General features: G+C 51.4%; 1 protein-coding gene across 4 annotated transcripts in view; it reads left to right on the top strand.

The window, feature by feature from the left end:
* The window catches only part of TXNDC11 (thioredoxin domain containing 11), a 31311-nt gene that overhangs the window by 7470 nt on the left and 2346 nt on the right, over nucleotides 1–21495 (top strand). For all 4 annotated transcript variants that reach the window (XM_053276905.1, XM_053276907.1, XM_053276906.1 and 1 more), the window contains 7 exons: nucleotides 829–922; nucleotides 10258–10370; nucleotides 12526–12726; nucleotides 14504–15275; nucleotides 16897–17048; nucleotides 18237–18346; nucleotides 20875–20955. In XM_053276905.1, coding sequence (XP_053132880.1) covers nucleotides 829–922; nucleotides 10258–10370; nucleotides 12526–12726; nucleotides 14504–15275; nucleotides 16897–17048; nucleotides 18237–18346; nucleotides 20875–20955 — 1523 coding nt within the window. The remainder of the gene's footprint in view (nucleotides 1–828; nucleotides 923–10257; nucleotides 10371–12525; nucleotides 12727–14503; nucleotides 15276–16896; nucleotides 17049–18236; nucleotides 18347–20874; nucleotides 20956–21495) is intronic.

Genomic DNA, 21495 nt, shown 5'->3' with positions numbered 1-21495 from the left:
GTTGAATATAAAGCTTAAAGCCACGAGGGGGAGCTGGTGGGAAACATTTGAAGGCCTCTGCTGCTCTCTGAACATGGGTGTTGAAACCTTTGGGTCAGTAGATCTGATAACTAGAGTGAGGAAAGCAGGAAGTTCCTGTTGTCTTCGTCATCTTCTAGTTTTAGCTCTCTGAGCCTATCTTTAGCTCACGGTAAAAAAAATAATGCAAATATCCTACACATATTTAAGGGGGGAGGTGTGAGAAATCCCAATTGGATACCATCTTTTTCTGAAGTAGCTTCAATAAGAATTGTGTGGTTGTGATCTTGTTTTCTGGACAGAATCTGTGGTGTTCTGAGTTCTAGAACCTTGCCCCAGATGCGATGAAATAACAGTCTGTGTCTGGTCACTGTGGATTCTGCCACTCCTGAATCATCAGAGATTCATATGCATTCGGGTGATGGGTTTTCAGGGCAGAGGGGATGCCTTCAGGAAGGGTGTGAGCCCTAGAACCTCGCTCTTAGAGACTAAGTTGTTGCATGTTCTGAAGCTGCTTCCCCTGCCTGTGTGTGAGTGCTTTTACTCTGCGTGGACTTTGTCTGGAGCTGTTCTTCTTTGTGCAATACTATAATATGAAGTTGAAAAGGCGACAGCAGAAGCCCTTCACAAAGTGCTTGCTGTTTGGAGAAACGCTTGCAATGTCTAACATTTGTGTGATAAATGACACCAAGTGCCATATATTATTGGTTAAACCAAGGCCTTTGTAGAGTTCCCCCCCCCCCCCTTTTATCTTGTATAGCTGTGGTCTGGTTTACATGTTCTCTGGGGTTTTTTTTTTGTTTTTGGCAGCCTGGAGTCTTGGGATATTTTGAGTTCAATGCTTCACCCCAACCTCCTGGTTATCTGACATTCTTCACTTCAGCGTTGCATTCCTTAAGTAAAGGTAACATCACTTATTTTATTTATGTAGATTTCTAACTCATTTTCTACACATTTAAGCAAAGCAGAATAGAAATTTGAAAGCAATGCAAATTGGTGCCAGATATGAAAACAGTAAATATCAATCAGCAGCAGCACTAAACAACTCCAAGCAACAAAAATCAAATCCCCAAGACCTGTTGGAGATCTCGCTAAAGCTGGGGGAGAGGAATCTTGCTGGATCTCCCCAGGGAGGGCATGAGAGGTGTGTAGCCACCATCACAGAGAAGGCCCTGTCCCTTTACCCCACCAACTGAATGTCAAGTGAAGATGGACTAGAGAGCAGCGGCCCTGAAGTGAATCTTGGGGCTCAGGCAGGGTCACCCATTTCAATAAGACATGGCATTTTAATTTTTTTTTAATTTAATTAACTTTTAATGGCATTTTATAGATGGGTCTCAGTTTTCATCTGTTATGATAATCATCGTAACCCTGACGACCATCTATTGAGCCATGGTTTCCTTTTGTTTGAAAACAATGAGGTAGCGCAGGACTCGGTCCAGACTGTAATTTGTGGGTGGGAACTTACCAGGGGTATGATTTCCCTTCCGTGTCGTCAATGTTGACAAAACTGCAGTTGACTTGTGAAACAGGGCTGGATTGTACTCTGATCAAGTTACTGATCCCATCTGTGTGACATGTTGAAAACTAATTTATTTTGGCTTCTTGTATGCAATCAACTAAATAGACCACAAAACATCTGGGTTGGGGGCTCTTGTCCAGAATTGCTGATGAAACTTCCTGGCACATGTTGTTCCCTGTCCAAAACCAGCCAGGTTTGGGAACAAAATATGGAAGTAAGAAGCGGGATTGCTGGAGACATTTCAGGACCTGCGATGGACCTTTCCCAGGACACCCCTCCCTTTCAGTTGTTTTTTTACATGCTGTGTACATAGATGGGAAAATATAAATAGTAATTGTAACAATGGGGCGCAATCCCCTGAGAAGCGATCCTGTGCAAACTCCATTAAAGAATGAATGAATGTTCATTTCCATGGGTCTTGTGATGGAGAACTTTCCAGGGGATTGAGCCCCATGGGTGTGGGCCATCTGTCTCCCACTCTGAAGCCCTTTGTGGCTCCTGTAATCACCACTCCTTCACAGGGCGGCCAAGCAGCTGTCTCTGGAAGGAAGCAAAATTAAGTCAAAATTCTTGAATAGAATTGTGTGAGTTAACTTCAGGGAAAGGTCTTGGGGTGAAGGTTCATAGCGGGTTGATGGGATCTGGCATGGGTGGTTGGGTGGTGCCAACTCTGCAACACACAGGATGGCTGAAGTTTTTATGTACTGGCAGTCGCTCAAAGAAAAAAAGCGGGTTTGGGGATTTTGTGGTTCTTAAATCTATGCTCAGCAGGAGGGGAATTTTCAAGTGAATTTCCAACAGTTACTGCATATTCAGTGAGCATTTGAATTGCTTGCATTTTGGGAAGATAGGAAATACTCTTGTGGGTATATGAGGGTATAACTCACATGGGGGCCTCACCACTGGTTCTGGTTGGGTGCCTGGCTCCAGAATCCTGCCTGTCTGCGTAACTTAAAGAAGGTGCATCATTCGCGGTTTCTCTTGCACTTAGAACCTCCTCATGTCCCGGGGCCCTTTCGTCTGTAGTTTGTGTTTTTGCCAGTTGACTCCTAGAGCACTGAACTCACAGACCCAAATCTTCATCTCTAGCGTCTTTTGTTGGGGGGTGGATGGTTTAGCAGGTGATGTCGTCATGTGGGGATGCACGTGGAGGAGTTGAACTGTTAGTCCCAGAAGACATCTTTTTTTTAAATCTCCATGACAACAGAAACAGCCACTTTGCATCCTCCTGAGAAGAGGGGAGGACCGTGAAGAAATTGGTTGGAGGCTTGTTCTTTGGTAGGAATAGAGTTCTTTATATAATCCCAATTAACCCAGTTAGGCATTGGCAGGACTGGATTGATGTCCGTAAAAGTGCATGTTACGGCTAAGCGACAGGAGAAGGAAACAGGAGAGTAGCACTTGCATTGATCCTCGTTTTGCGGAGGCCTCCTGCATTAGACAGAATGTACCAGTAATGAATGCACTCCATCTGGGAGAAGAGCCGCTCTTCCACTAATAAAGTACATATTGATCGCTCTGCCTGAAGCCGCGTTGCCAGCTGACCAGATTGCTGCTCAATCCACCCAGGCCATTTCCCTTGCCATCATCTTCCCCACTATAGCACGTTGTAGGCCAGAGAATGAAGGGGAGAGGCAGCCTGCCATGTCTCTGAAAGCAGTCGTTACATTGCTTGGTGTGCCTTGAAGAGGTTTTAAGAGTGCTCCTCTGAAAACATCTTCACTAAAAGCATAAAGTGTGGATAGAACAGATACACGTTTGGAGTTGCATGTATTGTACAAACCAGGGACCCAGGATTGGCCACGGTTCCCATGCTCCGTGGAGGCCCGGGGTTTGTTGCCATGTAACGTATGGAAGGGCCCTTCATGGCATGCCTCAACATCCCCTGACTTGAAACGAGGGTTTGGCTTCCAGTGTGGCAGCTCTGACATTCCCAAACAGACTTCCTAGATTGTGTCTCGTTGAATTCAGTAGGATTTAATTCCAGTGGCAAGTGCTTAGGACCAGCCCAGCGGGACCACAGCCTTATGGGTGTGTGTCGGGAGTCCAGATTGTACAGCTCACCATACGAGTATGACAGATATTTATATACCGCTTTTCAACAGAAGTTTCCAAAGTGGTTTATATCGATATGAATGAATGAAATGGCTCCCTGTCCCCAAAGGGCTCGCTATCTAAAAAAGAAACATGAGAGAGACACCAGCAACAGCCATTGGAGGGCTGCTGTGCTGAGGATGGATCAGGCCAGTTGCTCTCCCCCTGCTCAGTAAAAAGAATCACCACTTTTAAAAGGTGCCTCTTTGCTTAGCAGGGGAGGAACATAGGCAGCTGCCATATACCGAGTCAGACCATGGGTCCATCTAGCTCAGTATTGCCTACCCAGACTGGCAGCGGCTTCTCCAAGGTTGCAGGCAGGAATCTCTCTCAGCCCTATCTTGGAGATGCTGCCAGGGAGGGAACTTGGAACCTTCTGCATGCAAGCAGGCAGGTGCTTTTCCGAGAGCGGCCCATCTTACAGTGCTGACACATGTAGTCTCCCATTCAAATGCAACCAGGGTGGACCCTGCTTAGCAAAGGGGACGATTCATGCTGGCTACCACAAGACCCGCTCTCCTCCCTATACATGGAGCTAACCACGTATTCCATGTCTTCAGAATTGGCTTGAACCAGGCTGGCATTAGTGGCCACATGGGAGGCAATGCAGTCTCTTTGAGACTTCTTCTGCACCCCTCTGTGTGCTGCCACGTATCTCGACTTTAGCTGTGAATTCGTGCAGGGGAAGAATCCGTATGCCAGAGCTCCCTTCCCATCTCCAGGGACAAAGTCCTGTTTGTGACCCTGCGTTCTTTGTGCTTTCTTAGAGGTAAAATACTCCAGTGATTCTGTAATGGCCTTTTAAGAGAGAACGGCTTCTTGCCTTCTGCAGACTTCTAGAGCCGTGTGTGTGTGTGTGTGTGTTTTTAAACAAATGCTGCGGAGAGGACTTGTAAACATTTTGTTCTGGGGCTCAGTGCTGAAGTGTGTGTGCTGAACGCAGAGCAGAGGTCACTGATGCAACAAGCCATTTCCCTGTTGTGTGTCCTGTCAACAAGTTGCTTTATCTGAATTTGCTGTTTATCTTGGACAAAGTTTTGCTTGGTTCCATTTGCCAGCCAGAAACCCTTGGTAGAAGAGCTATCCACGTTCTTTGTTTTTCTTAGTGCCCCTAAAAAGGATGCATTCTGCATGCATCATAAGTCTTGGTTTTTATGCTTTCTCTTGCGGGTGGGGGGAGGACAAATTAGCTGCCAAGTCAGTTTTGCACCAAAAGAGCAAACCTGTGGACACACAAATTGCTTGGCTATTCCACACTTGATGACTTGCTGGTGGATGTGCAAACGGACTCTGGTGAAAAGCATTGTGTGTTTAAGAGGAGGCAGAAATTCTGTTTGCATCAGAGTTGTGGGCCTGCACTCACTGTTTTGAGGGTGCTGGAGGCACAGGCAGAATAGGACCCCAAGGAAATGCCACTGCAGAACCTGGAGGGCAGCCGAGGCAGAGCTGAGAAGGTGGGCGGGCAGGAGGAGCGCTGAGCAGGGCATTTTCTTGGAAAGCCCCCCAAGAATTCCGCAGCCCTGGTTGGAATCTGGCCGTTGCTCAGGCAGACTCGAGCTTGACTTGGAAGGCCGTGCCAGGAGCATCCTGCCAGCTGCCTCCGGAGGGTGGAGGAGGGGTGCTGGGACCCGGCAGCTTCCAGCCTTCCCTCCGCACTCAGAACTGGCTTGCTGCTGGATCCAGAGGCGGCTGCTTCCAGCTACTCGAGATACACGGATTGGGGCGATCAGCATTGCTGGTGAAATGCGGATGGGGCTGGATGGCCATAACCCTCCCTGTCTTGCTGGTGACACAGACTTGTGGCCGACCTCCTGGGAGGGACTCTTCAGGTGCGAACTTCACAGGTGACGCCAGGCTTCCTTGAGCTGCATCTGTTTCCCCCATAGAGGTATCTTGAGGAGAGTAAACAACAGCATCTTCAGTTCCTCCTCCCTTGCCAAAGTTTTCTCCGGTGGCTTCATTAATTATAGAGGCTTGCCCCGGTTGGGGAGCGTGAAATGTGAGCTGGCCCACTTTGTAATGTGTGCGTGTAGCAGGTTAAGACAGCTTGCTCTTGGCAGGTGGAGCCAGCACCGTAAGCAGATCCAGGAGCAGTGGGGGAAGAGTTGCCAAGTTCGGGGGGGGGGGGTTGCTCATGGTGGTGGGGGCGGGGGGAGAGTTTGGGAAGGTACCCTCCTCCTGCCCCCCTGCACATTTGTTCTGTTTCTGTGCAGCTGATTCTGCTTTTTCAGAACTCCGGGTTTTCAAATAATGCAGAAGGCCATTATCTCAGAAGGGTATGTGAAGTCAGGAAGAACATAGAGAGACATTTCCAAATCGTTCTCCAAACTGGGGAGTAAAAAAAAATTGCTTTAAAAAAAAAAGTATTCTCTGAGCGCCATTCTAGGCTGGAGAGCAGATCCCATGTGACATAGGAAGCTGCCTTATACTGAGTCAGACCATTGGTCTACACTGACCGGCAGCAGCTCTCCAAGGTTTCAGGCAGGAGTCTTTCCCAGCCCTATCTGGAGATGCTGCCAGGAATTCAACCTGGCATGCAAAGCAGATGCTTTCCCTCGGAGCTATGGCCCCATCCCTTAGGGGGAAGATCTTCTAGTGCTCACATGTAGCCACCCATCCAAATGCAAACCAGAGTGGACCTTGCTTAACAAAGGGGACAATCCATGCTTGCTACCACAAGACCAGCTCTCCCTCAGAGACCGTGCAGAACAGGTGCTACTGCACTCTTTCTGTGGAGAGCCGTTCCCACCTGTGGCTCTGAGCTTCCCCCGGCGCCTCTTTGGCCCCCAAAGCCCATGAGGGCGGTTGGGCAGCTCCGGAGCGCTCCAGGAGATCTGCAGTGCCTCTTGACTTGGGGGGCCGTGTGACATACACGGCACGTCCCGAGCAGGTCTAAAGTTGGGTGCAGATCCAGGCTGCAGTGCCTGCCCAGTGCATCCTCCAGGCACCCAGAAAGGAGCTGCACGTTCCCTCTCTTGCTTGTGGCACTGGCCACTTGAAGACGAGAGCCTCTCCAGAGACCCCGCAGCACCTGCTGAACAGATGGCCCCTTCCTTGCTTTCCTGTGGCCACCTGATGGACTTAGCCCTTGCTCTTCCATCACCATCATGCTGGCTTGCATCTGGTGCTGCTTTCTAATGGCAGCGCCCTTTCGTTCCCCTGTAGACCTAGAATCACACCTCGGCCTAGTGTGCAGTTCCGATCTCCTTGGTTAAGGGTCCCCAGCCTTGAGCCCACAGATATTGTCTGTCTACAGCCCCCATCTGCAATGGCCATTGTAGGCCTCGCTCTCGGAGAAGGTGTTAAGGTTCTGTTTTTGGTGAAGGGTAGGGGTGTGTTTGGCTTCTGTGTGCGACGAACGTGTTCCATGGATCCCTGTGGCACGCCAGCCATCCTTAAATCGTATTCCAACTGATGCCCTTTTGTGGAAACCAGTCTTAAGCGCCACAAGAGAGCTGTGGGAAGCATGCTGCATTTGGGTTTCCTGGCTGATCGTCGGGAATGTGAATGGCTGACCTCATGCCCCCTGCCAGGTTAAGTGCTTCAGAGGAGTGTGTGCTTCCCATGCACAATGTGAAGCTCAGCAAAGATGTCAGAATGCCCTAGAACACCATTTCTGTTCTTTAGAAAGATGCTCTTGGCAGCAACTCGCTAGCAAATGTGGCTGCTTCAGAGGTCGCCTTGAGCTGTAACCTGTAGCCATTTGGAAATATGAAAACTGCTATTAATCCCCCCCACCAAAAAAAGCGTAACTACATATGCGCTCCCCACCCCCACTTGAGCTCCAGAGGGACCTGAATTTGTGCAGAAAGAGATTTGTTGGGGTGTCTCACTGAGGTGAAAGGGCTTCTTCCAAGGCAAGGGGCTTGCTTTGCGGCAGGCTTCTTTCCTTGATTCCAGGGGGAATTTGCCTGCCTTGCTCCATCAGGTACAGATACTTCGCTAAAAGCATTAAAATGCCCGGATGTTTTCCCGAGCCAAGAAGCATCTTTTGCAGCATTCAAAGCCTCTCCTGGTTAAAGCTCAGCAGCCCCCTTTGAAAAGAAAACGTCCTCCAGCTCTTTAGGAGCTCATTGCCGTGGTGTTGGGTTCCAGCCTAGGCTTTCTGCAACCGGCCAGGGCATCTTTTTGTGTCACAATGCAACTAAAGGTCCTTCTTGTCCAGCACCCTGTTTTCAATCAGTGGCCAGCCAGGTGCCCTTGTAGGAAGCTCCTAAGCAGGTTGTGGATTTTGTAGATGGCCTGTCATGTTTGTCCTCAGCACCTGTTACTCAGAGCTATACTGCTTCTGAACATGGGGCACTCTTACTTCATGTGGTTGAATAGATGCTGATTTGCCAGCTCACCAGGATTGTATTGAATCCAGGGGTTCTCAAACTTGGGTCCCCAGTTGTTGTTGGACTACAACCCTAACCGGGGGCCCCAATTCTTGCAGCTCAAGGCTACCTTGCATGCCTGCCCTCTGGGGCAGGATATAGGTGCCTTGGGCTGGGCCCAAGCACCTACTCCACTTTTTATCCCTGGCAGCATCTCCAGGTAGGGCTGAGAGAGACTACGGAGTCTGCAGCCTTGGAGAGCTGCTGCCAGTCAGTGTAGACCAGGGCTGCTCAACTTCGACCCTCCTGCAGATGTTGTCCTACAACTCCCATAATCCCTGGCTATTGGCCACTGTGGCTGGGGATTATGGGAATTGTAGTCCAAAAACAGCTGGGGGGGCCAAAGTTGAGCAGCCCTGGTAGACTGAGTTAAATGGACCAATGGGTCTGATCCTGTACAAGTCAGCGACCGATGTTCCTAAGTGGCTCCTAAAGGAGCAGTATGCCTTTGAGTACCAGATTCTGGGGATGAAATAAGACAAATTATGAACCTAAGGCTGTGGTCTTCACATCTTGCTGGTGAGCACCCCAAGGCATTTGACTGGCCAGAACTTGGTCTGATCGAGCAAGGCAAATCTTGTGCTCTTAAGGGGGTGGGCAAGGGGATCTTTGCAACCTTAAACACCACACAGCATAGACCTCCACTGATTAGTGGAATGAAGCAGATTTTTTCTGCTTAGAGAACTGAGCAGAACTGTAGCCCAAGGGACTGGCTGTCACTTCTCATTAGACCGAATTTTAATGAATTCATATACCATGGACAAAACATGGGGGGGGGGCACCCCTCGTATGGCTCAAGCTACATTTTTAAACATTTTGTGTCTCGTGGGCTCAAGATGTTGGCCTGTGGGTGGTTCCCCGGTGGATGCCATTGCAGTAATTTCCACTGCCTTCTATCTTGTGGCCTTTTACATTTTGCATCTCACGTTCCTGGTTTCCTGTTTGCTGCTGGGTCTGCCGAGCTGACATGGCCCTATAAGTGCTCTTGCTGCTGTTACGCCCTCCGTGTAGCAGCCCATCAGAACATCCGCAGAGCAAGAAAACGGGGCCCAGCCCTGGGACAATTACAGTCCACGATTACAGCAGGGAGGGGAAGAGCAGGAGAGCCGGACTGACAAGGGGTGAACGCTAGCAAATGCAGTTTCTTCTTCTTGGGTCTCGTTGTGGTTAAGAGCCAGCTCATGATGTTCTAAATGGGCTCTGTGGAAAGGGCTTCAGTTCCGTTGTCTTTCCTTCCTGTCTTTGGAGCAGCAGAGCCAGTGACCTGGACACTGTCACACAAGCATGGCCCCTTTCCCTTGCAAGCCTGCCCAAGAGTTCTGTCTGACTGCTGAGGGTCCTTCTCAGGGCTCCTCTGCCATCAGAGGTACGCTGGGTTGTGCAAGAGGGAGGGTCTTTTTTTCTTGTGGCAAGCGAGTGGCAGCATGGCCTTCCTCCCAAGGCGCGCCTGGCCCCATCGCTCCTCCCCTACAGACAGGCAGCAAAGGCTGTTCTGCCTCAAAGAGGCTGTTCAGGACCTCTAAAAAGAGTGCTTGAATATCCTGCTGGTGGCTACAGTGAGCTTGTGGTGGCTGTTGGTGATCTTGTTTTATCTGGGCTTTTTGTAAACTCTTGCGTGGTGGTGTTCAGAAAGACAGGGTAAGGGTGTTAGAAATGAATATGAGCACCAGTTATGTTAACCTGTGGTTGTTGGGTTTTTTTGCCCATTTGGAAGTCAATTGCCACCACCGAGGGGATTTGATCTTGCATATAAAAGTCATTTTTGTCAATTTGCCTGCTTTGGTGCCCTCTTGTCTGCTGAAATTATTCCTGCCATACCAGGCAGGATTTTTATCCGGGATGTGCTCGTGGGATGTCCTTCAGATCTTGAGTGTGCAAAACTCCCACTCTAGGAAGCATTTTTCTTGCTTTTGATTAGGGTCTCAAGAGCTGCTCCCAGATAGTTGTCTTATCACGCTTGCTCATATGGGAGGATTTTTCCCCCCTCCAATGGCCATGTGTTTTTCAGTGCAGGTTCTGTTGTGTGATAACCTTCTAAAAACACAAGTAGAGCTTGGATTTTCATCCTAAAACATTATGCTTACATGCGGCAAAGGGGGATTCAGAGGGAGACGGATGCTCATGTTTCCTGGGTGTGGTGCCAGAAGGCCAGGCTGGGTTGTGCGTGTCTATGCATTTGCCTCTGGGGAGAGGAGACTGCATTCTCATAGGCTTCTCTTCCTCAAGGCTTCTGGTGTGTCCTTCCAGATTACCTGGGAACCATCCACTTTGGAGTAATCACAGACCGGCTGATCGCAAAGGAAATTCCATTGGCCAACTCAGGAAGCATCTACTTGCACAGACACATCAATGCATCTCTGGTGAGTGGTTCCACCTTTGCAGTCCTGTGCTGCCTGGAGTAAGCCGATGAGGGCCAGTCTGGCGATATCAGCATTACGTTTAGGTGTGAGAGACCTGCAGTAGTTCAAGCAAAGAGGGTGCTTTGGAGCATGTGCAGGGTGCGTTTCTCCCTATTGAAGAGTTTGCCCGTGTTCATGTGGGGCAAGGGGGGCAGGGCTGTTTTGGGGCCAAGGGGTTCCTTTGAGAGAGGCTTCAGCGGCCACGTGATAAAGCAGCTCCAGCAGCCAGGCAGAGGGGGTTCTCTGCGGTTGCCTTGGCAAGCAGATGCTCTGGGGCTGAGGACACGGAGCAGTCCCGAAAGGGAGGGCGTGCGTGTGAGGAAGAGAGCCTCTCATAAAGGAAATTAACCTGCTTATGTAACGGTGGCCAAGGTCAGCATTGTTTGTATGCAGAGCTGCTGAAATGGTTTTCTCCTCTTATGCCAAATGATTGTTCTGGGGAGCTGTTAATAAACCTTCTGGAATATGGTGCTGTCTGTTTAGCTGCTGGAATTTCAGGTGAGCAAAACCCTGTGCTGCTGGTCTGCATGCATGCTGAGAGGGCCAGAAGGCCATGGTGGCTGAGGAGGATAGGAGTTGTGGTCCAACAACATGTGGGGACCAGTGTGCTTTCTAACAGGGATTCCCAGATGTTGTGGACGACAGTGCCCAGAATCCCCAGCTGCAATGGCTTTTGCTTGAGGATTACGGGAGTTGTAGTCGGCAACATCTGGGAATCGGAGGGAACACTGCTGGGGATCCAAGGCTGAGAGCCCCTGCCTCACAAGGAGTCTGCTGCTCCCAGGGGCTTGCCCACCTGGATCCCTGGACAGGCCTACCAAACAAGCTGAGGAAGGGGGAGAACGGCCCGTGCTGCCCCAGGTGGAATGAAACAGAGGGACACCCCCTCGTTCTGAGGAGCTGTGCCTCAGTGAAGCAGAAGCCCAGGCTCTGGCAAAGAGTCCGTCAGAGTGTCTTCAGTGCGTCTTCTCAGCAAAGTGACATCAAAGCATCGTACACATGCAGAGCCAGTGAGATCCCTTTAGCATCCAATTGAGACAACCCAGCACCTTCAAAGCCAAGGGTGACAACCAGACCCTAAATCGTGTCATGAGACAATGGTCCAGTCCTCTAAATAGAATCTCATACAAACAATAGGGAACTGCCCTTTACGGAGTCAGGCCCTTGGTCCATCTGGCTCAGTATTGCCTGCATTGACTGTCAGCGGCTCACCAGGGCTTCGGGCAGAGAAGGGTCTTGTCCAGCCCCACGTGGAGATGGTAGAGATCGGACCTGAGACCTCCTGCATACAAAACAGGTGCTCCTTCGTTGAGCTGCTGGCCTTTCCAGCTGCACCCCCCGATCTGCTTCGAGAGAGATTCTTCCTTGCAGAGGTGGTGTGCCAGACATACGCAACTGAACATCCAAATATACTGTGTGGTCTCATTTAGGGCCATACTCCTTTCACATTTGGGGGTGGTGCCTCCTTACTCACCCCCCCCCCCCACACTCCCTGCTGTTGTGGAATAGTTTCCCTAGAGACGCTGAATTGGCATCTGCTTTAATAGCTATTTCAGCACCCAGAAGACCATTTTATTCTCCTGGGCTTTTACTGGATGGCTGATTTTATTGTTGCTGTTTCTCTGCTTTCATCTTTTAAAAGAAAAAACATTCTGGCATTTTCTAGCTGTTGGGATGTATGTATTAATCTTTAGCATAAATGACACGCCTCTGAGATGCGGCCCTTTTTCTGACTCCTGATTTCCCCCTGCAGTGGTGTCTTAGACAGCAGCAGCAGCAGCAAGGGCTTGGTTTGGTTTCCCCCAAGCTGGACGGGAGGTGGGGGGCAAATCCTGTTCCTTGCAGTAGGCCCTTAATCTGTCGGGAGAGACCCTCCTCTCAAGGCTCCTTTCTGAACTTGGCTCCACCGATTGGCTTTGCATTGCTGGGCCTTTCACGCTGTCTCTTCAGATAAAGGCCTGACTGTGAAACAGGGAAGACGGGCGGGGTGGGCGCCTGCCCTGCTGCCTGTGCGGGCCACAGAACGATGCTCGTCTCATGCAGTTCTCAGGGGTAAATAAAATTGCTTCATATATTTTGTGATCACACCTGAGAATGGTCTCTTCTCTCTTTCCAGCTGTATCCACATGAAGCCACGAACTATACTGCTGAAAACATCTGCAGATGGGCCCTGGAGAACCAGGAGACGTTTGTCCGGTGGCTGAGACCCCACGGAGGAAAAAGCCTTTTGCTGCACAGTGAGCTCAAGAAGGGGCCGGCGCTCTTCCTGTTTCTCCCTTTCAACCCATTAGCGGAAAGCCATCCCCTTGTGGATGAGGTGAGCAGGGAAGCTTCCCTAGAAGTATCCTTTTCTTCCCCCCGCCCCGACTCTGGGTGGGTGTGATGGGGAAGTCATGTCGTGAGGGGAGGAGGTATATTCAGCTGACATACAGGGCTCCTGGTACCCAGTTCCAGCAAGGAAGGATGGGGCTTGGATGAAGCTCTGGTGAAGTCCTTTTTTCTGTTGTAGGAAGTTGCCTTCTACTGAATCAGACCCTTGGCCTGTCTAGCTCAGTATTGTCTACACTGCCTGGCAGCAGCTCTCCAGTGTTTCAGGCTGGAGGCGCTCCCAAATTCCCAGCCCTCCCTAGAGCTGCTGCTGGGGAGGGAACCTGGAACCTTCTGCAGGCAAAGCAGATGCTCTGCCACTTAATCTTGTCCCCAAATGCTTTGGGTGTTTAGCCTTAGGTGGCTTTTGTGTTGGTGCTTTTGAGTTTTTCAATTGTATGTTACTGCTTTTTTTTTTTTTGGTTCACGAACCGCCCAGAAAACAGTTCATTTTAGTACATTCCTTGGATCATCCACTTTACATGCAGGAGGTCCCAGGTTCAATCCCTGGCAGCATCTCCAGGTAGGGCTGGGAGACTCCTGCCTGCAACCTTGGAGAGCGGCTGCCAGTCAGTGTAGACAATCCTGAGCTAGATGGACCAATCATCTGACTCGGTCTGAGGCCGCTTCCTATGTTCAGCTGGTCTGATTCAGAAGACACCAGACCTTTCTTGGCCAGATATGGGCTCAACTGGATAGCACAGCTTCTCTTTGCTTTCAGGGGCATCTTATGTAACTTGTTTACTGCAAGGAGAAGCAGTTTCTCTGAGCTGGGAGCAGTCTGTGATTTCTCCCAGCTCTGGAAGCGCTTTGCCTCCCAGGCAGCCACATGGCAAGGAACTGTCCGTTCCGTCCCTTCAGCACAGCTCAGGAGGTCTTGCAGTTCCCTCACTGAAGGCTTCTGCAGCACAGCCCTTGCCAGGGCCAGACTTGCGTCTGAAGGAAGGCGGAGGTCCCACCGGTCTGGCTCTCCCTTGACTTCCTCTTCCTTGCCAGGTCTGATCAAAACAACGTGTCACGGAGCATGATGGCACATCCCCTTGCCCTCCCCAAGGCTGGCAGGGAGGTGCCTTGTGTCGTGACCCCACATCACATCTTGGGTGTTTTGAGAGAGAGAGAGAGAGAGAGAGAGTGAGCTCGGAGGTCAGCACTGTTTCATCACTGATTGGTGGTTGGTCACTTCTCTCTCTTTGGACAGGGCTGTGAAAGCGATTGGGTGTATTAAGTGTCGAGAGCCTAGAGGAAAGGTGGCCGAGGGCCAGATGAAGCTGAGGGGCAATGATTCTTGTCCCCAGGGTCATCCTAAAAGTAGAGAGCCCCTCCACAGCACCGTTTCATTGCGAGGGCCACACTAGATGTGGTGCAATAGCTCCCCTGCTAACTGAGCAAAAAGGCACTTTTTAAAAGAGTGTGATTCTCTTTATTTAGCAGGTGCGAGAGCAACTGGCCCTCTCCATCCCCAGCACATCATCCTTCCAGTGGCTGCTGCTGGGGTCTCTCTTGCATTTCTTTTTTAGATTGTGAGCCCTTTGGGGACAGGGAGCCTTTTTAAAAAACTACGTATAGCTGTGTAAACTGCTTTGCGAACTTTTGTTGGAAAGTGGCATATAAGTATTTGTCATATTCATATGTATGTGCACTTATGGTTCTTGGAAGCCGCCTTACCTAGGGCCTGATCCCAGCTTCTGCGATGGCAATAATCCAGGAAGGGCTCTTCTTCCTCCTAGATCTCCAAACTGGCGCTGGAATACAACAGCTGCAGTAGAAGCCATGAGGGAGACCCAGACGTGTTCGGAGGAGACGCGGCGGCTGCTGGCAGCCAGCTCCCTGGGGCTGACCCCTTCTCCGCCTCCGAGTCCCCCTGCTGCCACACAGTGGTGCTTCCTCCCCAGTGGCACGCCTTCTCTCGGACCCACAACGTCTGCGAGCTCTGTATCAACCAGACGGCTGGAGTCAAGCCCAGCCGCCTGGGTGGGCTGCAGTGCAACTTCTTGGAGATGGAGGCGGCCTTGGACTCTTTCTACCTCCAGGAACGGACCTTCTTCCAGATTGCCTCCAAGACCGCTTCCTTGTGTAGCAACTTCCTTAGTTTCTACAGCCCTTTCAGCTTCTACACTGCCTGTTGCAGGACGGTCAGCAGCGGCCCGCTGGGCTTCGGTAGCTCTGAGAAGGCGGCTGTCCTGCCCCTGGAAGTGGCGCTTGCTCCCCATGGGATGAACTGGGCAGGCAAGCCCCAGAGCACTATTCCTCACATTGAGGAGGGGAGTGGTCTTCTCCCAGAAAGGTTCCTCTCTACTCCCAACATTTCCGGCCTGAGTTGCAGGACCAACAAGACCTTAAATCTCTATCTGCTGGATTCGAATCTTTTCTGGATGTACGCGGAGAGGCTGGGGGCGCCCAGGGCTGCCCCCGTGAAGGAGTTTGCTACCATTGTGGACCTCAAGGAAGAAATGCACTATATCCTGGATCAGGACCAAGCCGTGATCAAATCAAACCTAGGTACAGTATGCCCACCTTGGTTAATTTGGGGGATGGACACTGGTCACCCTGTGAAATTTGCAGGAGATTCAGGAGAAATAAAAGAGTCCTTCACACACTGCAGAACTAATTGGTGGTTCCCACTGCCTCAAAATGTGGTGATGGCCAGACATCCACAAATCCGATTGCCAGTGGTGAGTGCCCTCAACCCTCTGGTGAGCAAGATGCCCAGATCTCCTGCCCAGAGGTCTCCTTTCCACTGCCATTTTTGAGAAGGCAAGAAATAGCAGGAATCCTTTCCAAGCAGGAGGAGAGGGCTCCCACTGTGTCTGACCATCTCCATCTCCCAGGGCAAGTGACAGAAGACCTGCTTCTCTCCTAAGCCCTCTGCCTGTGTGCCAGAAAAGGATCTGAGGGGAGAGAGGGCATTGGTGGCAACTGCAAATCATGGCTGGCTAGTGTGCAAAGCCTAAATTTGTGGATTCCTGGTGGTGATGGCCACTAAAGCTGGCTTTAGGGTTCTCAACCATGGGTCCCCAAATGATACAACTACATAAGAACAGCCATATTAAGAGGCATCTTGCCTCTTATTACGAGGCTGGAAGTGACCCACATCTACCCACCCACCAGCCTAGTAGCCATTGATAGACCCATCCTCCATGAATTTGTCTAAGCCCCTTTTAAAGCCATCCATGCTGGTGGCCATCACCACTTCCCATGGCAAAATCAACATATTCCCTTGCTGCAATGGCCTTTGGCAAATTAGACAGACTCATGGAGGAGAAGAGGAGGCCCATCACAGGCTAGTTTATGCAAGCATGTTGAACTGGCTTCCTTGACTTGAGTCATGGTGTCTGGCTTCTTTTGAGAGAGGTCAAAGTTTTATCCCCACCACCTGAGGGGCACCCGAAAAGAACCTGGCTGCTGCATCAGACTGAAGGCTTATCTGGTCCAGCTTCCTGCTTCTTCCCACAGTGGCCAATCAGGTGCAGGAAGTCAATGTCTCTGCTGTTGAGGCCCTTCCTCTAATCCAAGAGAAGGCCATGGTGGTTGAAGGCGATGGGAGATGTCATCCAACCCCACCTGGGGCTTGGGAACTCCTCCCCTCATCCCACCCTCCACAGAGGAGAGCTGGTCTTGTAGTAGCAGGCATGACTTGTCCCCTTAGCTAAGCAGGATCTGCCCTGGTTGCATATGAAAGGGAGACTAGAAGTGTCAGTACCGTAAGATATTCCCCTCGGGGGATGGAGCTGCTCTAGAAAGAACATCTAGGTTCCACGTTCCCTCCCTGGCAGCATCTCCAAGATAGGGCGAGAGAGATTCCTGCCTGCAACCTTGGAGAAGCCGCTACCAGTCTGTAAAGACAGTACTGAGCTAGATAGACCAGTGGTCTGACTCAGTATATGGCAGCTTCCTATGCTCACTTGTGGAAGCCGAGCATCCTCACTGCCCTGCCAACAACCAAGGCAAGGGAGGACCTAAGTCCAGCGTGTGTCTGTTCTCTGCACTGTGACTTCGTCCAAGAGCAACAACGCCTGCCCAAAAGGCTGTTGCTCATCAGCCCTAAAGCCCATTCCTGTGACTCGGCATGGTGCCCTAGGAAGCCGAACTAACTTTCCGAATGTCTGGCTTCCTCTTCTAGAAACATTTATTCAAAACTACAGTGTTCTCTACAGTCCCTTGAAAAGGCACCTTGTAGGTGACAGCGCCAGGCCCAGCCGCCTTCCTGCTCAGCACATCATCCAAGAGGTGACCACGGACACTTTTCAGGAGGCAGTGCTGAAGAGTGAGAAGGTAGCCCTCGCGCATTACCTGGGTTTGGGAGGGAGCAGCAGAGGGCCACCGGAGGGCTTGTTTTCTCCCTCTGTGTCCCAAAGAAGCTGCCGTATCGAATGACACATGAGAACGTTACTCAAAAGGAAGGGGGCTCCATATGCTCTAGGAAAGAGGCCCTGCTAGACAGAGGGGTAGAGTATTACACGGGTCCTGGTGTCCGGGCTTCAGCCCACCCTAGGCTAGGGAGCTCAGTAGAGGAAGGAATCTTGCTTTGCGGGGATCAAATGCAGGGGCATCCCCCTGTGCAGCCTGGAACTCCCTTAAGGGAGCTTGGGATATTATTGTTTTAATTATTTATTCGATTTCTACACCACCCTTCCAAAAATGGCTCAGGGCGGTTTACACAGAGAAATGATAAATAAATAAGATGGCTCCCTGTCCCCAAAGGGCTCACCATCTAAAAAGAAACATGAGATACACACCAGCAACAGTCACTGGAGGGATGCTGTGCTGGGGGTGGATGGGGCCAGTTGCTCTCCTCCTGCTCAATAAAGAGAATCACCACGTTACAAAGTGCCTCGTTGCCAAGTTAGCAGGGGTATGCAGGATGTCTTGAATTCGAGGCTTTCCTCCGCCCTCAGACTTCCTGTTGTTCTGATTGTGGCTCTTTCACACCAGGATGTGTTTCTGTTCTGAAATGTGGCTGGAGGGGCAGCCCCATAGTTGCCGTGGGCTGCTTTGCATCTGGCCTTGGAAGAAAAGAAGGGCAATTGTGTGAGCCCAGAGGGGCACGAGGGGGGGCGGCGGCGGCACAGGTTTCACTGTCCTGACCTGGTGCTCCCAGGGACCCCCTGTTGAGTCTCCTTGGGGAGATGGTTGCAGTGGAGCCAAGTCTCTCGGGAGTGCCTGAGGCTGCCTGTGCAAGACTGCTCAGCACTCCTCCAGGGCCCCTTCGAGCCCGGCTAGGATGCCGAATGGGCAGCGCCCCCGCCCTTCTCAACACACATTCCCGCTTGAAGTGCTGGTCCCGTTGCTAAGGAGAGAACCAGGAAGGGGCCCCAGTGGACTTGGCCTGCTGACGTGACTACCCCTGGGGGCGGGTGGGGTTCTCCTGCTCTCCACCCCTCCTGCCCCTGTGCTTCAGGGAAAGGAGAGTCCAGCACCTCACCTGCCTTTCCCCCCCCCTCCCCCAAACCGCCTCTTCAGGACGTCCTGCTGCTGTATTACGCTCCGTGGTGTGGCTTTTGCATGTCTCTCAATCACATCTTCATCCAGCTGGCTCAGATTCTGCCTCCTGACAACTTCATTGTGGCAAGGTAGGAGAGATTTGATTACACTCACCACCACCGGTCACATTTAGCTCTATCCAGCACTGTGCCATCCTCCAAGCCCAGTCCTAACCCCCGGTCTCTGTGGCTGCGATCAGTTATGCAGTTTGAGAATGTCATGTGAGGAAGGGCCAAAACTCAGTGGAAGAGCCCCTGCTTGTCCCAGGCAGCATCTCTAGGCAAGGTTTGGGTCCGGAGAGCCGCTGCCAGCCAGTGTAGACAATGGTGAGCTTAGGTATTGGGCTTGGTAGGCAGCAGCTTGAGATGTTCGAAAGTGTAATTCGTCCTACTGGCCACATGGAAAGCCCAGTGTCCTGCCTCCAGGAAGCTGGACCCAGCATGCCACTGCTTGTACTTAAACCAAGCCGCTGGATAAAATGCTCATGCAGCTTCTGTACCATCCCGTTCCCATTTTTGTCCTGGAAACCCCCAGGCAAGAGATGAAGGCATGCCCCCTCTCCTGCTGTTGCTCCCCTGCAACTGGGGTTTGGAGGCATCCTGCCTCTGAGCCTGGAGGTCGCCTATAGCCGTCCAGACTAGTATGCTGTACTAGAGGATGGCCGTTTCCCCCAAATGGTACCCAAATGGACCAAAGTGGTCTGAACAGTGGAATGGCCACTTGGAATGCCTCTGTTTGGCCCTCGGCCCTCTGTCTTGTGCAGGTATGGCCCGGCAGGCATCCTTGTTCACTTCTCCAGTCGATGGGGTACAGTCTCCCGTCCCGATCCTTTGGGTCTGGAGAGGAGTTGTGCCTGGCAGATTCCGAGTGCCCGCTGCAGGGTCCCCTCTGGTGGCCACAGCTCCTTCCTCCCCTTCCATGCAACCCTGCCTTACACAATCTCTCTGAGATGAAAAAGGCTGTTGGCAGTTCATGGAAGGGAATGGCGCCCGAGAACCTATCTTGCCCGTCTCTGGGTTCCAAGCAGCACCGGGGTTCTCCTCTGCTGTTGGGCGCCTTGCTGTGAGTGTTGTGCAGCATGACTCAAAGGTGATCGATGGGCAGATTATACGGCTGGATTATTTTAAGCTCTGCCCTTTAAGAAACTGCCTAACAGTTAATTAAATGTGCGCTCTCTCTCTCTCTCTCTCTCTCTCTCGTAGTTGATTCTCCCACCCTTATTTCCAAGATACACAACAAGGCCTCCCCCCCACACCCCTGCTTCTTGCTTGCCTGCTTAAAACGCGCCAGGCTCCTCCTGGGTCACGGCCCTCTCTTGTTTGTTCTTGCTGGAGTCCCAAGCTGCTGCTTGCCTTTCCCTCCTCTGAAGCCCCAGCTCTTGCCATGGTTCTCCCAACAGCAATGGTCTCTCTCTGGTTTTCCAGCAGTGGCTGGGCCTCCAAGGGAGCAGTCCCGTTCTGCTGCTTCTGGGCTTCCTTTTCTGGAGAGGGTGCCTTTAGATCATGAATGTGTGCCACGAACGGCTGCCCAGTCTGCTGCGGAAAATGACTGAGACATTCGAGGGGCTGGTGTGCCCCCAAGTGTCCACTCACAGGACACTCAACTGTGTGGGTTGCTGCGCTGGGAGCCCCTCTTCTGGCCAGCCGCCTCTGGAGTGGATTGCACTGCTGTGCCTTTGCACTGGGGCTGGCGGACTGGATGAACTCCTCGGGCCCAAAGCAGAGCGAGAGGCATTGCGGAATCACCTGGTCTTGGGCGACGTGAAAGGGCAGCTTGAAAGAGTTAAGGGAGGGAGACCAAATGGAATTAATCTGTGGAACTTCACTGCCACAAGCGGTGGTGATGGCTAGTGGCTCTCTCAAGCTCCCAGTGCAGAGACAGCAAGCCCCGCTCGCTAGGAAGGCCCAGCAGTCTTGCCTTTCTGCTCGGCTTGTGGGCTTCTCGTGGGGACTTTGGGCCACTGTGGGGAGCAGGAGGCTGGACTAGATGGGCCTTGAGTCTGATCCAGTGGAGCGCCTCTGAGGAGAAAACCAGCCTTCCTCTTCCCATTTCTTTTGGGCCTGCTGAGCATGTGGGAAGAGGCTGCTGCTGTGCACAGAGAGCCTGGGTCCCTTTTGTATGTCTGTTGTCAAAGGCTTCTGCAAGTGGGAGGGGAAGTTTTCATTAGGATCTAATGAAAACAGGAGTTTTTGTTGCAGGAGTTCCCAGGCTCGGGGTCCCCAGATGCTGTTGGACTACAACTCCCATCACACCCTGACATTTGTGCCACGGGATGATGGGATTTGTAGTCTGACCCGCATCTGGGGAAGCCCTGGGCTGCTGGATGAGGGGAGGCAGGTAAGAAAGAAGCAGGTGACCCAGAGTGGTGGCAAATCTTGTCATTCTGTTGACTTGTTTTCAAATTGTGGCTTGTGGAGGGGGAAACACTTGAGCTTTCGCTTCCCTTTTTCGTTCCCCAGCCTCAAAAGAAGCAAACGGGAAGTTAAAAAGAAGAGTAGGTGGAAGAGGCAGAGTTGCATCTTTTCCTGCTTGCCTTGAGACATAATTACAAGCGGTATATAAACGTGTTAAATAAAAATGAACACTCAATGCATGTCTGTCTTTTGCTGTTCAATAGGGTGGATGTTTCTCGGAATGATCTTCCCTGGGAATTCATGGCCGATCGCCTACCCACCATTCTGTTTTTCCCTACCAACAGGTAACTAATGCTTTCCCCTCTTCCTTGGGATTTCTTCTGCATCTGGATGTTTAAAAGGTCATTGCTGTGGGTCGCTGCCTGGAAAGGCAAGGGCAGTCGTTTTTCTATGGACAGAGATGGTTCACTTTCCACTCTGTTACATGGACTTGGGCCCATTTCCATTGGATTGGGCTTGTGGCATTTGCTCAGTTGGAGGGAAGGGAGAAAGCTGCAGAGGACTGGACCAAAAAACAAGTAATGTGCAAACATGAGGCTTAAAGTAGTACAAATGGAGAATGTGTCCAGTTAGGACCAGTGAGACTTGGGTTCAGATCTCTTCCCCTTCCTCCCCCCGAGAAGCTCACTGGGTGACTTCAGGCTCCGTTAGGCCGAGAGAGAGTAACACAGGGAGCTGCTTTCTGCAGTCAGATGCCTGGTCCATCTAGCTCAGCATTGTCCACACTGACTGGCAGCAGCTCTCTGTGGTCTCAGACACAGAAGGGTCTTTCTCAGCCCTCCCTGCAGATGCTGCCAGGGGTTGAACCTGGAACTTCTGCCTGC

Source organism: Hemicordylus capensis, chromosome 13 (assembly GCF_027244095.1).
Source record: "Hemicordylus capensis ecotype Gifberg chromosome 13, rHemCap1.1.pri, whole genome shotgun sequence".
Taxonomy (NCBI): Eukaryota; Metazoa; Chordata; class Lepidosauria; order Squamata; family Cordylidae; genus Hemicordylus; species Hemicordylus capensis.
Note: the sequence above shows the minus strand (reverse complement) of the source record. Positions and strands in the feature narration are given on the sequence as shown.